The 16,297-nt window shown below is 39.3% G+C and overlaps 1 protein-coding gene and 1 long non-coding RNA gene across 4 annotated transcripts in view; one reads left to right on the forward strand and one right to left on the reverse strand.

Moving 5' to 3' along the window:
- Positions 1-16,297, reverse strand: part of GLA (galactosidase alpha) — a 45,150-nt gene that overhangs the window by 17,973 nt on the left and 10,880 nt on the right. For 2 of the 3 annotated variants that reach the window (XR_012678910.1, XR_012678911.1), the window contains exons 5-7: positions 12,711-12,872; positions 9,262-9,459; positions 620-1,071 (exon numbers count right to left, since the gene is read on the reverse strand). Coding sequence is in view for 1 of the 3 variants with exons in the window: in XM_075184604.1 (XP_075040705.1) it covers positions 9,262-9,459; positions 12,711-12,872 (360 nt within the window). In the remaining 2 variants the exon portion in view is untranslated. The remainder of the gene's footprint in view (positions 1-619; positions 1,072-9,261; positions 9,460-12,710; positions 12,873-16,297) is intronic. The other variant, XM_075184604.1, reaches the window with a different exon arrangement.
- Positions 1,038-3,390, forward strand: LOC142100793 (uncharacterized). Its single transcript, XR_012678912.1, has 3 exons — positions 1,038-1,813; positions 1,898-1,978; positions 2,299-3,390. It is a non-coding gene; the product is annotated as an uncharacterized LOC142100793 (long non-coding RNA).

Here is a 16,297-nt window from a genome sequence, read left to right on the forward strand (position 1 = left end):
GTCAGATGGTTGGGAATTGGAACAGACGGCTTTCCATGACAAACTTAAACACAATGCACCGAATATGCCAACACTTAAAAACAAAAAAAGGTCTTAATTTTGTCTTTGTAACTGATGAAGCATTTGCACTGCAAGCAAATTTTTTAAATCTTACCCCCAAAAAGCACTTACAGCGAAGATATTTAATTACCGATTGTCAAGAGCAAGGCAAGTAGGGGAGAATGTTTTTGAGATATTGAGTAACAGATTTACCATTAATCTTTGCCTTGACAAAATAGACAAGGTGGTGATGGCATGTTGTCTCCTACACAACTATCTCAGGTGTAAAAGTTACAGTGTGTGTGTTCAACACAGCTTCCACTTTGGAGCATAGTACAGATTATATTGGAGGAAGTGGTATGGTTGACACCACTGGAGTCTTCTCAAACGAGAAAAGCCAGTGAAAAGGCCAGGTTAAACAGGGAGGAAAATTTGCAATATTTTAATGGTGAGGTCGCCGTCACCTGGCAGAATGACATGTTATAATATATGTACATTGACATACTAAGTGAAATTGAAGTTCTCATTTTTATTAATATTTAAATAAATATTTTTTGCATTTGTGTTTATGTGTGCTTACTTGTTATGCCACTTGCAGATATCTCTTAGGTTGCCGGAGGGAGAGTTGAGGAACTGGATTCCATCTGGAGCCAGTTGAGGAGGACTCATTGAAAGAGCCAAACATTGGTCTGGCTATTTCCTTGTCAGCCATTACCTGCAGGAAGTCAAAGTATGACAACCTGGGTACATAGACATCTTCAGTCCCCTGCCCCAGATCTTTGAGGTATCCAACTGATTGAGTTCCTTCTTGAACACAGTCTTTATGTTTTGTATCTTCCCTCTGACCCAATCTGCATTAGCCTCTGGATAATGGGGAAGGCTCATTTTTACCATTTCCTCAAACTCTTCTGCCTGTTTGAGTAGTCTTGACTTGCTTTGCCACAAGCAGGGATGGGATGGGATGGCATCCGTAGGCCTTAATGAAATCTTTCATGTGCTCTACATTCTTCTCAGATGGCATGTTGAAAATCTCTGTAGAGATAACAGATGTAATATTTCCACACAAAACTCAGATTTAAACCAAGTCACATGTAATAAAGTACTTACCTTTCTATAATAGTATTAAAAAACCATGTAATCAGTTCAGAAGGTACCAAAACGTAATTAAAAGTCTGAATGCTGCGATTGGTCCATACCAATTGTTAACGCCCGCATATGCACCAGACAGAAGCCAGACTGTCGCCAGCAGTATGTGACAACATGGCTGAAGAGAAAGAAAAATATAAAAGTGAGGGAGGAGTGGTGGGAAAGAAGAAGGGATGTCATTGGAAGAGGTGAAAATAGCCAAACCAATGAGTCAGTTAGAGGGAATCGAGATGATGGTCAGAGTGCTGAACTAACATGACTACAATTGCTACACTTAAATAAAAAAAAAAAAAAATACAGGAGGGGAAATAATGCAGAAGTTGATTAATATGCTACGAGAAAAACTTGGGGGGAAGAGAAGCAAAATGTAAAATATGAAGAACAAGGAGCAAGGAAATACGAACAAACAATACAAAAAGTGAATATTAAAGCTTGTAATTAAAACTTTGTAAACCTATTAGTAATTAATGGTAACAATAAAGATGAGTAAGGATTAGTAAAACAGTGCCATCTATTTACAGAAAGAAAAATGTGATCAACTATCTACAGCAATGCAGGAAAAAAAAAAAAAAAAAAAAAAGAGGAGAAGCCATGGCCAATGTGGAAATGCAAGAGGAACCTAAAGAAGGTAATTAAAAAGTTAAGTTTTTTTTAAAAAAAAAGTAATGTGTACCCTGTGCATATATGTGAATATATCACATCTATATTTCAGTTGGTATGGACCATCACGGCAGGATACCTGGACAAACCCAGGAGGTACATCAGCACCAAGTGATTCCCAACAGTGTCCAAGGTGAATGAATGGTAGCTCGGAAGGAGAGGTCAAATATTAATATTTTGTTAGCTTTCAGTGATGCAATAGGTGTGGATGAAATGTATTCCAAAAAAAAAAAATAGTGATTAGTGTTATTCAGCTTTCAATGAGGGTTAAGTGATCAGTAGCATTTAATAAATAGTTAAATCATACATACAATTATAACATTGCAGTCTAGTAATCTGTTAAAACACCTCCAAACCTGGTTATACAAATATTATATATTTGAATTAACATAAACAGTGATGATGTCACAAATATACATAGATAACACTAAGAGGTCTTCTTCATTGTTCTAGGGTTAACGATGTTCCAGTTCTCTGCTGGACATAGGTCAGTTCATCTGGTCTCTTCACAAAGGAGGGGGTAACTTACTCCAACTGTTGCCTACATGTCTTCCCACGAATACCCAGTTTAAACTGACCCATAAACAAAGTACTTTTGAGTATTAATCTCATATTGCTCTTAACTTGCGACCGCTACTCTGTCGAAACAAAGCATATTTCACCAGCAATAACCTGAATATGAGACCAAACTCTACCTTTTCAAAGGACCTGAACCATAAATACCTTTACTATAATATTATCTATGTATGAATAATCTCTAATACATTTTACTAATAAATAAATGTGAATTGGAACCTAATAAATGTGTACTATTTACAAGTGTAAGTGTGAATGTAAATCATCATCATCTATTTATATAGTGCCACTAATTCTGCAGCACTGCACAGAGAACTCATCCACATCAATCTCTGCCCCATTGGAGCTTAAAATCTAAATCCCCTAACACACACAGACCGAGAGAGACTAAGGGCAATTTAATAGCAGCCAATTAACCGATCAGTATGTTTTTTTTGGAGTGTGGGAGGAAACCAGAGCACCAGGAAGAAACCCACGCAAACATGGGGAGAAGATACAAACTCCACACAGATAAGGTCATGGTTCGGAATCAAACTCATGACCCCAGTGCTGTGAGGCAAAAGTGCTAACCACTAAGCCATCATGCTGCCCATAAACGTGTGTTATTAATCTTTGTGATTGCGTCATTAAATGTGACGTGCTAATCGCAGTCGCACTGTAAAATAATATCAATTTAGTTCAATTCATCCATTTATTTGACTTCCACAATATATAATAACAAAACACATTTGTAAAATTCATATATATTTAAGGCAAACATATAAGACCACAGTAGAGTATCCATGCTGTATACACCCTGCTTAAATTGAAATGGTCCATATTTGTATAGCCAAGTATAAATCATTGAATGCTGTTTTCTTGAGAGCTATGAAAGAGACAGTTTATGAATAAACTGTTTCAATGTTGGAAAATAAATGTTTTTGTAATAAAATTCTGTTTCATTTGGTGCCATTTCTTGCTAAAACTGAAATAAAGACCTAAACAATTGATATATGCTTGTTGTCCATAGGTTTTATACTGGCCATAATAGGTTATATAAATTAGCTGCAGAGTGGAAATATTTAGTGTGCATATATCCATCTATATAATAAGACTGTACAATAAGCAAAATAACTATACATAGAGGTAGAGAAAACAGAATTTTATAACATCAGTAAATACATGAGACTTTATTGAAAATATATTTGCACATGAGTTAACAATTCCTGTTGTATACAAGAACAAGGTGACATAAAGAGCATGTAAAGAACCTTTATTATTGATTTGCTATGAAAAGATTACTAGTTCCGTGTGCTTATGCAGTATGTTTAGACAACAGTACGTAGGAAACATCATAGATTTAAATATGCGAGCCCACAAAGATGTTGATGTTGGAGGAACAAACGGCAGAATTGTCGGACTGACTTCCAAATTTGCACAACATCATTCCATCATCGATCGGGATTTTAGAAAACCAAATCAAACGATGTAATGCTTTGGTATGATAAAACATGGTAGTGGAAGCGAACACAGAAATGCAATATATTACCAAACGGTTGTTTATCGTGTGATTTGCAAGATAATTAGATGAAATTAATGTAGTGTGTACCCAGCTTTAATGAAGATTAAGCCAATTATTGTAACTACATGTGTCCATGTACAAATAATTACAAAAAACTTCTAACTTACAAAATATTAAAACAAAAGCTATGTAATATTATACATTTGTCTGTTTAAGACAAATTTTCAAATATTTTTTTTTAATGAGGATGTAAATTAAAACAAATTTAATTGGTCATTATGGCATATCAATATTGCAGAAACAACTGGATTTGCAACATCAAACCATGACATTATTATTTATTTGCACCAATGTATTTTCTTTATTTTTAGGAAATTGTGAAAATGTGCCTCTCTTTGCTTCGTAATGACAAGCATAGAATTTACACCTGAGTGCGTAACACACTATCTCACAAAATTTCAAACAAAATTTGTTGGGTAGGCCTAATAATTCATGCAAATTCTGCTCTTCCAAGCATGCCCATGGTTGGGGCATGGTGATGCCCAGATTCTGTTCCAGTGCATGAAAGAAGAGCAGAGCAGAGGCTCTGTAGCTGATGAAAAGGCAGTAAACGGGCCCAATCATCACTGGGACCCATGCCCCTGAAAAGACTAAAGTTCCAACTCTGTTTACATCTTTATTTTCCCATATAATTCTCCCGTTTGTCTATGAAGTTATTCTTCAACAGCAGTGTGAAGGAGTGATCACTCCTAAACGCGTCATCCGTGGTTATTTGGCACATGCACAGTAGCTAATTACATGATGCCCACTACGTTTTAGGACACAGGCTGTACCTGTGAAGTATTACCGGTGCAGCAATAGCACACGTGTCAGGGACTTACCTGGAAGCGAGGTGTCCACGGGGTCCCTCGCCGCTCCCATACCCAATGTGGTGGCACCCGTGCAAGTGACAGGGAACCAATCAGGGTTCCCCGCTCGGTCATCTGAATTTTGGTGCTGTGACAAGCCAATCAGGGCTTGCCGCGACGTGACATCATTAGACGACGGCGTGCCGACGTCTAAGGTGCCAGCGCCATTTTAGTCAGTCAGCAGCAAGAGGAGAGTGCAGACATCTGGAAACCGACGGAGAAGATGACGTCGCGCAAAACAGTCAGTGGAGGCAGAGAGCCCTGGTCAGGGCAAAGAGCGACTGCCTCCTGAAGAGCCTACAAGATCAAGCAAAGAAGACGGTGGCAGAGCATTGAGAACGACGGCAGCTGGGGGACCCCCGGAGAAGACCCCTGAAGACGCCAGCGGAAGGCAAGGCCCTATTGGGAAACCCCTCTCCCGGGTCTGCACCCGAACCTCTACACATATCCCTTTCGTATGACTGGTGGGTTCTCTTCCTTTCATCAGGCCTGCAGCACCACTACTGTAGTTTCCGGCACAAGGCCCGGACGCAGTTAGGACCTAGGTAGGGTTCTCTCGGGCACAAGGCCCCATAGGTAGAGAGAGGGGGGCACAAGGCCCCATAGGTAGAGAGAGGGGGGCACAAGGCCCCAGTGGTAACACTTGAGTTCCGGCAGTGGCCGCTGATGGAAGCAGCGGCCAGAGGTGGGAGTCATCGGCGAGTATAGCTCCAAGTTCCCCTTTTTCGGAACGGGCGCACACCTATTGGTGGGCGGAGTACTTGGGAGGGATTGTTCCTATGCCCTCGTGTTCGCGGCGCCAGAGTAGCAGCCCAGAGCAAAACGAGGTGTTGGCGACCAAGGTAGTTTGCGTCTGTCTCGTAGTCACCTCCTTCAGAGGATAGCGAATCTTCATGCTTTGTTTTCTCTGCAGGCATTGTACCGGTAGGCGTGCAGGGGAAGGAGGATCAAGGCGAACACCAGATCAAGGGATTGCAGAGAGAGTGGGGTGGTGTTCCATAGTGTTCCCTCGGGATCGGGTGAGTAACTGGGGTGTAGGATAGGGGATTGTGCTGTGTGTCTCCCTTAGCACTCGTTACATGCTTCTGGGTGCAAGGTATCACAGATCTACAGGGGGCCAGTAAAGCTGTTAATAAACTTGTTTTTCTGGTGTAAGAATTAGGAGCCACTTAATGAACATGTCTTAAGACTAAGGCACCCTGCAATGAGTCTCTGCACACCTTTGGGGGTGAATTGTGAAAAATACATGCTTTCTCTCTGTCACTAGCTGGATGCATAGAAAAACACACCTGTAAGACTCTATGGACAAGCAAGTATTTATAGATTAAATAGGAGTTGCAGTGTAAGACAACATGGAGCAATGGGTGGGTGGTATCTGGGTATGATTACATGATTTGATGAAGTTTGGTCAGTAGATGTTGAGTTTAAATAGCTTTGTCTTTGGTTTGCAGACTGCATGTAGATTGTAAGAAAGTAGGTTCAGTGTAGGTGCATAGACTGTTAAAGAATATAGCTGGGATTTTGACTTGGATGGGAAAGATAGTTTTAAACACAGAAAATTATTGTTAAATAGTAAGCGATACAATTGTAAAGGGAAGTGACTTGGGAAAGAGTTTAAATGCGAAAATAATTAAATATATTTAGAGAGTATAATAGTGCAGATAAAGAAGTTTTGTACTAAAACAGTGCTGTATATGAATAGATTGTGTATTGTGCAATGCAGTTTAGTGCTAAATAAATTGACTTGACAAAATGGCTCCTTGTGCGTTGTAGACTTGTAGTACTGTCTTCTGTCTGTTCACCATTTTGCTATGCCATGTGATCTATCCTCCATCTTGCACACTGTCCTGCTATTAACACACACACACACACTGAAATCTGGGATACATACATTAATACACAGCCAAGAAAGGCACATTTACACATCAGTAAAACAGCTGAAGTAGGCAATGCATTGTATTTCATTTAAAATCTATTATGTATTATTAACAATAGGTATTTGTTGAAAGCATATCTTAAATGAGACTTTGTGGAAAAAGTCTTTCTTGAAATGATATGCATTATTCCCTGTATTATACAGGTAAGCAGAACAGACATTGAAAATAGAATTCTCTTTCTAAGACCTGGATTTAAACTAGAAACTACGCTGAGTGGTAATGAAGATAGGTATTACAATATTAGCATTATTAGTATATATTTGCCTCTTCATTGGACCCTTGTGCTCTCAGATAGCAATAGCAGATTATCAAGGAATTAGCACTGCTATAAGCACCCTTTTACAAGCAACATCTCACTTTTTTTTTTAAAAGTCTTCACTGTACAATTAGTACCCAAAATCATTTTGTAGCAGCTGTACCACGACTCTCCAAATTATGCGTGTCATGTCACAGATTGCACGCAGTAGATTTTAAATGCAAAGCTTAAATCACAAAAGTAGTATTTATACACTGTACAATAACTAGTCCAGAGTTTAGTCAGTATTTTAGCAATTAAATGCTGCAGTTGAAAGCCAGTGTTTATAATTGCTCATGTGATATTCTTAATTTGAATGTCTACCCCATGGTTTTTATCACACCAGACTAGAATCGTTGTTTTGTAGCTAAAGAAATATGGTGTGTCATAAAATTGTATTGGGGTTACCGTCTTCTGGGGTAGACAGCTGCACTTTACTCACTTCAGCCAGATAAATCATACCAGTCCACTACTTCAGTTTAAATAACCTCAGCTAGTTTTATTCACTAGCAAGAAAACAAAACAAACAAAATCCTTGTAATCTGGCTTCTAACATACACAGGTACTCCCTCTCTAAAGGGAGGGACCTAATGTCCCACACATATACAAAACAGAATATACAGATCATAAATTGCAGTATCTCAGGAGCTATAGGACCTCCTATCCAGGTAATGAGAGCGAGTGAACTGCCTAGCAGCCTTTTGATAGCACCTCAACATGTGTAATTCCTGATTAGCCAGCAACTTGCTCACTCTCTGGAAAACCCGAAAATGAACCATATGAATAGAGAGTCAGCAGCTGCCAACAGAAGGAGAACATTTTTGTCACTTTATTTGATGGGTTTAGATGATTTTCTAGCCGTTTTGTGGAGAAAAAAATTCCACTTATCAAACTGAAGTGTGTGGTGTCTGGAGAGAAGACAGATTAATAAAGAGGACTGAATTACAACTGCTAAGAGGATTGAACTACTATTGTATTACTGCTCCATTTAAGACCATCATCCCAGGATCTGGTTAATGAGAAAGCAGTTGAGGATTTAAGAAAACACATGCAAGATGTTGAGAGAGTCTGAACCTCACTGTACTACTCTGGTTGGATAGATTGTCCGAGGATCTGGGTAGTTGGCAAAGCAAACTGCATGAAGAAAGAACTTTTATATGTTATGTGATTATCTTTTGTCCTCGATATTTTACAAAGTTATTTCTAAGAGAATGCTTGTTTACTGAACTTTTAGAAGTTATAGAAAAGTCACCATATATGATTTTGTAGTAGGGCGATATCTTTATGAATTTTTTTTTCTCCCTTATAATAAACATATATATATATATATATATATATATATATATATAAATAAAACAGACTTACCTGCAAACTGAAGGTACAGATGTCCGATGATACCGGCCTGGTGACACGAAGTGATGCCGAAGACACAGCTCTCCGGCACTGCAGTGTCACGTCATCGCGATTTACATCTATGTTAATTTAAAGCAGAAATATCGGGACCCCGCACGTTAAAGTGTTTAAACACTTAACCTGACATTGCAGCTATAAATTAACATTAATAGAAGTTGCGATGATGTCAAAGTATAGTGCCGGAGAGATCTTCATGCGGAATAACTTGCGGTCAGCATGCTGGTGCCATCGGAGATGTGCAGCATCGGTTTTCAGGTAAGTCTATTTATATTGAAATAGTTTTTTCATAAATTCAGTTTTTATTTGCAGGTCTCCTTAGTGTCGGAATTTTCAGGATCGAAAAACTGTACCCAAGCCATGTATTGTGCATTTATGTGTATGTTTGTAGCATGTTATCTTCATTAGATTGAAAGTTCTAGCAAGTAGGGTCCTCTCCCCTTCTCTTTTGTTGTTTGCAATGGTATTTTATTAGTCACTGCATTTTCAATTTTATTTTATCCCCAATTGCACAGTGCTATTTAATATATTCACTTAACCCTAAACCCTAACCTTCTTGCTCCTTCGCTAACCTCCTTCTCCCCTCTCTCCCCTAGTCCCGCCTTTCTCTCCCTTACTTTAATGGCTTGCTTTTGTGCCTGTTTGTACATCTCAGTGCCTCTCTTATTCTGGAGAAATTATAATGTATTGAAGGATACAGTTAGCAGAAGGTAGTTTGTGGACCAAATCTTGAGTACCACCCAGGTTCTAAAAAATAACAATTTCACTGCCCATAAAGTTTTCAAATACCTTAAGAACTCTGTATCCCTGCACACCAAGAGAATCTTGGTTGATAGCGATCACCTCTTGGTTTTGCAGGAGAGCTTTAGACTCTGGACTAATATCTCTTAAGTCGTTAGACATTAGCAAAGGTGCAGCCATGATGGACCATAGAGCCATTTGAGTGATCTGCTGATCCCAACTCAAGCCAAAGTTACCTATGACAAGCTGTGAGAGATAAAATTGGGTACCATTATAAGTATAAGGTTTGATGGAGAATGGTAATTAAAGTAAGGGTGTAGGGGGTGAAAGGTCTAGTATAAAGCAAGTATAGGCCAAAGTTTGAAAGGAAAATAATTAAGTACAAATGGGGATATTTATGAAAGCTAGTTAACAGGAGAACACTGTTATAAAGTCACGTTTTCTTGACTTTTCCAAACTACACAAATATAAATGTTTTATACTAAAGCTTTTAATTACAGGGTATACACACAAAAAAGAAAAAACACACTTTAAATACAAAGAGGATGCAGGGGGAGGGAAGGCAAAAGGGGAAGGAAAAAAAGGGAGGCAGTACTTATTAGTACATATCTATAGCATCAGAAAGTACAAATCCCAACATCTTAAATTACAAATTGTTCAAAATGCAGCTTGGATGGCCACTTCCAGGTATTACTGTAACAGATTGTGGGGGGACCTCAAAGAGACTGGCTGAACTAAAGTTTTGGAGACATGTTGATTCCAGTCGTACCATTTGATGTGGGGAGAGGAGGCAGAAGGGGCATATGGTACTCCCATAGTTTCCATGTCGCAGCTTAACTAAACCTTAAAAATTATTTTAGTTATGGAAGGTAGTGTAGCTGATTTCCACGCTTGGGCTATCACCGCACGAGTAGCTATAAAAGTGTGACCTATGACATACCGTGCCCCTAGTAAAACTTCTGGAGGAAAAAAGTGTAAACGTGCTACTTCCAGAGTATTAGGGATCGGAGTTTGGATGACCTTAGATATCAAGGCGTATACCTCGGCCCAGAGAACACGGACCAACTCCAGAAAACATGGAAGATGTCCCCTATTTCCCCACATTTACGCCAACAGGCCCTAGTCTGGACCGGCCACATCTTATGCAATCTGTCAGGGGTCATATAGAGTCTGTAAAGCCGCTTATAGAGCATCACCGTGTGGTTCAAGCAATTCGACATCCTATGACATTCTGATAGATACGGTCCCATTGATTCGGTCAAATTCCCGGCCAAGATCTCTCTCCCGGGCTAATTGGGAAGAGGCCTTTACCGACTGCTGACTTGTGTTGAGGTGAGTGTACCAGAAGGAGATAGCCGCTTTGCTGGTTCCATTTGAGAGTCTGGACAGGAAGAGGGCTGGAGGGTGTTATAAAGTAGTGCCTAGTGTGCGCAAGGAATGTAACCAATGATTAACTTGGAGATATTTATAGAAATCTTGGTTAGAGATCTGAAATTGTTCCCTCAAATCAGAGAAAGGCAATAGCGATGTGTCAGAATGAAGCATTTTGATATTGGCAATGCCCCTTGTACACCACAAGGATAGGATTTAAATTAGGTAGCAGTTTAGCTAAAGCAAGGAGGGAGAGATTAGAGGTAGGGAGGGAGACGAGATTAGATACCTTTAGAAATTTGTCCCAAATTATGAGGGCGTCACTCGTAAGACGTGGTAGGGTAGCCCGAGAGGGCCTCCAGGACTTGGTAATCCAAAGAAGATCAGCCAAAAGGAATGCATGATTAAGACCTCTTTCCAGGTCTACCCAAGGTTTATGGGAACCTGGAAGGGACCAGTCTCGGAGCGGAGCTAAAATGGCCGCTTCCTTGTATTTTACCAAATCTGGTAGGGCAAGACCCCCAGTCTTTTTTGGACGGGACATAGTCGTATGAGTGAGTTTAGGCGGTTTCCCCTTTTATATGTAGGTGTAAGTAGGCCAAGTAAATTATCCATATAAAGTTTGGGCAACTTAAAGGTCCTAAATAGATACATAATTTTGGGTAGGAGGGACATTTTAAATGCGGCTATCCCGCCTAGCCAGGAGACCTCATGGTGTTGTCACGATTTTACTAAAGGTGTTTAGTTGTATCAATAATGGGGTATAGTTAGTCTCAATCATGGCGTCTAGAAGAGGAGTGATCATAATCCCTAGATAGGGCAAGAAGGAAAGGGACTTCCAAGAGTATGGAAAGGCCGCCTTCAGGCGCACGAGGAGAGGATCCGCTATATTAATAGGGAGGGCGTCCGTTTTGGACGTGTTCAATTTGTAGTAAGAAACTCTTCCGAATTTCTGCAGCAAATCATGTAGGAGCGGCAGAGAGGTCTCCGGACTAGTCACATATAGCAAAATGTCATCCGCAAAAATACAGTTTATGAGCGGTTGCGGCTAAAGTGATGTCTGGGAGTTGAAGGTGTTGCCTGATTTGCTCGGCCAGGGGTTCAATAGCCAACAGAAAAATGAGAGGCGAAAGGGGGCAGCTCTGCCTAGTACCATTAGAAAGCATGAATTTATCTGATGTGAAACAGTTACTAAAAGCCGCTGCGGAGGGGCCCCTATATAGATTTAAGTATTTCCCCGCAAAAACCAAACCGAGAAAGGACCCTCTCCATATATCCCCAATGAAGCCCATCAAAGGCCTTTTCCGTGTCTAGAGACATAATTAACAATTCATGGTGGTATTTGTTGGCCTGTTCTATAATATTGATAGTTCTACGGGTATTAGCCGATGCTTGTCGTCCGAGGACGAAGCATACTTGATCAGGATGAATCTATTAGAGATCAGTTTGGCATAGATTTTTAAATATGTATTAAGAAGAGCAATTGGTCTATAGTTCGGACAATGGGTTGGGTCCCTGCCCGGCTTGGGAATCGTGACAATACAGGATTCTAGCATCTCCGGCGGAAATTTCCCCTGGTGAGTGCCTGTATTATATAACTGCTCTAAGAGTGGAGTGAGTTCAGCCTGGAACGTAGCATAAAAGTTGTTAATGAAACCATCTGGTCCTGGGGCTTTATCTTTGGGTAGGGATTTTATTACCAGCGCAATCTCAGATTGTGTCCAAGGGGCATTCAAGGAGATGAGAGTCAGCGTCCAGGGATGGTAATTTTAGCTCATTTAAAAACTCCTCGATCAAGGTTGGAATTGGTTGAGGTGAGGAATCACAGTTACAGAGAGTATACAACTTAGAGTAGTAAGTCGCAAATTTTTTAGCTATATCCCATGGGTTAGATGTTCTAGCACCTGATTCGTCGGTTAGATATTTAATACGGTTTTGAGCCCTCTGGCCTGTAAAGACATACTCCTAATGGCTGTTGTGCATTATAGCACCTGTTTTTCTTTCCACCAGTTTTCATAAAGATCTCACATTAACAGTCAAAATTATTTTGAAAGGTAATACCAAGAACATGTAATCATTTAAGTACTGCAAACATCACACAGGGCTCTGCCTATCACTTTACTCACCATATCTGGGTCATTCCATGCTCCCGGACCAGCTACAGGAACCAGTTCATCTTGCAAAGCGGAGGTAAAATCGATCACATACTTCACACTTGTCCAAGAGTCTTCAATATCATCAAAGTTTCTCCACAAGTTGCAGTATTGAGCAACTTCTGAATAGTTGACCTAGAAATTTTAAATGGCGCAAGACGAAAACAGGGAATGAAAATTTGACTTCTTCACAGACATTTCTGAAAACTGGTAAGCCATGCCCTGTCCTTTTTTTTGCAAGTGTCAATTGCATGAACTCACTTTAATGTTGGTGAACAATTCTGAAAACTGATACAACCTATAGCAACCAGATTATCCTGTAATTTGTCTATGGGTTACAAAATAAAATATCTGGTTGTATTAAGTTACAGCACTATTTCTACTCAGTTACCTCATCACCTGTCTTCAAAACAAATATTACCCAGTATGTCATTTTGCTTTTTTAATTAAAGTGTTATTCTTACAATTCACTTCCACACAAACTATAGAAATATGATTATATAATCTATTTTCCCATCAGATTGTCTTCAAAGGGAGAAGTTTATTAAAGTTGAGGAATGAATATTTGGGGTAAATGTATCAAATCAGTTATCTAAACCGCCTATTTGCGGTCATAATTTAAAAAGGCAATTTTATTAAAGGTGGGTTTAGCCTTTACTATAATTGTCATTTTAAATACGCACTGCAAATTGACGAAAAATTTATTAATTTACCCCTTTGTCTTGCTTTGTACTTGTCATTGTCTTTTGCACTCCATTATTTTATGTTGTGCTACAATTTTGTTCTGCTACTTCTGCCTTTTCCTATGTGAAGAAATGAATCAAATAAATATATAGTCTTATATTTTCAATAAATAGGGATTACCAGTACAAGTCTAAATCCAGGAAGAAAACTCAACATGATGGACAAGTTCAAAACAGACCAACTGCATTTGACTAAAATAGTACAGACCTGGCTCTCCAGATGTGGTGAAACTACAAGCCCCAGCATGCTTTGCCAATAGATAGCTGGCAGGGCATGTTGGGACTTGTCGTTTCACAACACCTGGAGAGCCACTGGTTGGTCAGGCCAAGTACAAATACTTATATAAAGTCACATATACTAAAAGATTAAAAATATTTACCATGGTCATCACCAAAAAGCAGAGCATAGCTCAAAGTGACTTAACTGCAAAATTTAATTAATAATAATAATAATAATAATAATAAATTAGAATGCTGAAACTCTGCCGATTTGTGACAATATTGTCGACGTGAATTTAATTACTCTCTTCCGACAACCATAAAAATTATGAATGTTGCTAGAATTGCTGGTGCTGGGAATAGTTAAAGTGCACAGGACAGTGGGGATAACATTTTAAATACAGCACATGTGGCAAAATAATTCTAAGTTCAATACCCACACATAGGTCTCTATTCATCACACAAATTTCATTAACACATCATTAGTTAATACATTGCATGGAGAATACTTTATAAAAGTATTTGGGGGGGGAAAGAGCTCATTGCCTGCAGGAAGAGCAGCTATGTGTGTAGACCTACTACTCTACCAGGGGCGCACGCAGGGGGGTTTCTGGGTCTCCAGAAACCCCTCAAATCCGCTAACAAAGTGCCCCACATAGCGGCACTGTACTATACAGCAGCCGCGGCGCTGTCAAAGAAGCGTCTGCGGCGGTGCTGTATCGCCGTTGATGCTTCTTTCACAGCGCCGCCGCTGCTATATAGTACAGTATCTGCCGAAAAGGAGCTGCTGCGCATGCGCAGCAGCTCTCGCTTTTTTTTGGGGGCTGGGGAGCGCCCCTGTCTACCATGCTTGAATTGTACATGGGAGCACCGCACTTCACTACTTTAGCAGACTAACAATCAGTAAAATCCATTTTCCCTCCTGGATGTATGTGATGGAAAAAAAAAATGAATGTAGACAGCAGTGCTGGAATTAAGCTTGTAGTAAACATGGACAGGCAACCTAGTATCACCAATGTTGCATTTTGCTGTAAGCTCCACCCAGCTTTATACGGGTAACAGGAATGTCCTCAATTGTCCTTCAGTCAGTCTCTCTCTCTCTGTAGGTTAAGGAATGTAGACTGTAAACTCCAGTGGAGCAGGGACTGATGTAAATGAGTTTTCCATGCAGCACTGCAGAATTAGTGGTGCTCTATATATAGCTGATGATAAATAAGCCAGAAATTCTAAATATTTCAAAAAACACTCCAATAAATTATAATTGCCAAATGTATGTGCAGTGAAACACTGATCTTCATTCAGTCTCTTGGTTTTCTTGTGTACTATGTAATGTAAAATTCCAGCATGGTTCTATCTTGCAGCTTTTTATAGCCTGTGCCTCCCCTCGTTGTAGAATATCAGAACTTTGAGGCTATTTAGATCAAACTTATGCACATATTTAAAATTGCCAATTATTCTTAGTTCATTACCACCTACAATGTCACTATGTTTAGACACTCAAATCCATAGTGATCTTATAGTCTAACTCACATAATTGCAATCACTTAATGCATAAAATGTGTGTTTTGGTGTAAGTGTTCAAGTCAAAAAACATTTCTGCTCCAAACTATTAGCCTCTTTGAAAACAAATGGATCCCCTGAAATCTGTGAACCTATGGCAGAACATGTGCCACATTAGAATATTGCAACTATGGTACACAGTACAATTAAAAATAGCTATACAATACATCAAACACAAATTCAAATTAGGTATCCTCCTGAAACTAAAACCTTCACTAATTATGTCATTCTGCAGCAACAAAAGCCAGCTTTTTCCTGTCTCTACTTGTTATAGCAGCTGGTTAAATATTTAAGAAATTCGCAACTTGGAAAAACCATGTTCATTTTTTCCGCTCTCACAAACAAAGTTTCCCTATTTGTGGACCTCCTGAGCTTAAAACTTCATATCTTCATTTTCAAAGGCACCATCTTTGTTGTAAGTTCTAAAGGCTTGTAAATACGGTCTCACGTGAATATTTTTAACATGTTTGGGGTGCTTACTGATAGCATGCAAAATGAAATTACCAACAGTGGGCTTACTGTACAAGTCTGTCTCCAAATATTTTATAATTTTTCAAGATGAGGACATCTAGTCACTCAGTCCTTTGTAGATTACAAAAATCATGTCAATTGTTAAATTAATTTCATTATGATTTAAATTTACTCACAATTGTGTAGTTTCTCAATCTTTTCAGTCCACAGGATGAGCCACACTAAAAACATGAGTCTAAAAAAACCTCATCTCAAAAACAAAACAAACCATGGTGTACCCAGCATCCCAGGTAAAGCATATGAGAAGCACATTTTGCCCCTACTCCTGGTAGCCATAGCTAAAAATCCTCACCAAAATCAAAATCATGTGAAAGGACAAAGTCAAGCAGGTCAATTACGAATTGACTGCACTCCAAAAGTTCCTCAGTCTCGGCAACAAATTTGATACTCAACTCATTATAGATACAAGAGTACAGTGCCCCAATATTGTGTCATAACTATAATTAACAATTATTCATATAGCACCGGTATATTCCGTAGTGCTTTACAATAGGAAACAAATGCATT

Source organism: Mixophyes fleayi, chromosome 9, assembly GCF_038048845.1.
Source record: "Mixophyes fleayi isolate aMixFle1 chromosome 9, aMixFle1.hap1, whole genome shotgun sequence".
Classification (NCBI taxonomy): Eukaryota; Metazoa; Chordata; class Amphibia; order Anura; family Limnodynastidae; genus Mixophyes; species Mixophyes fleayi.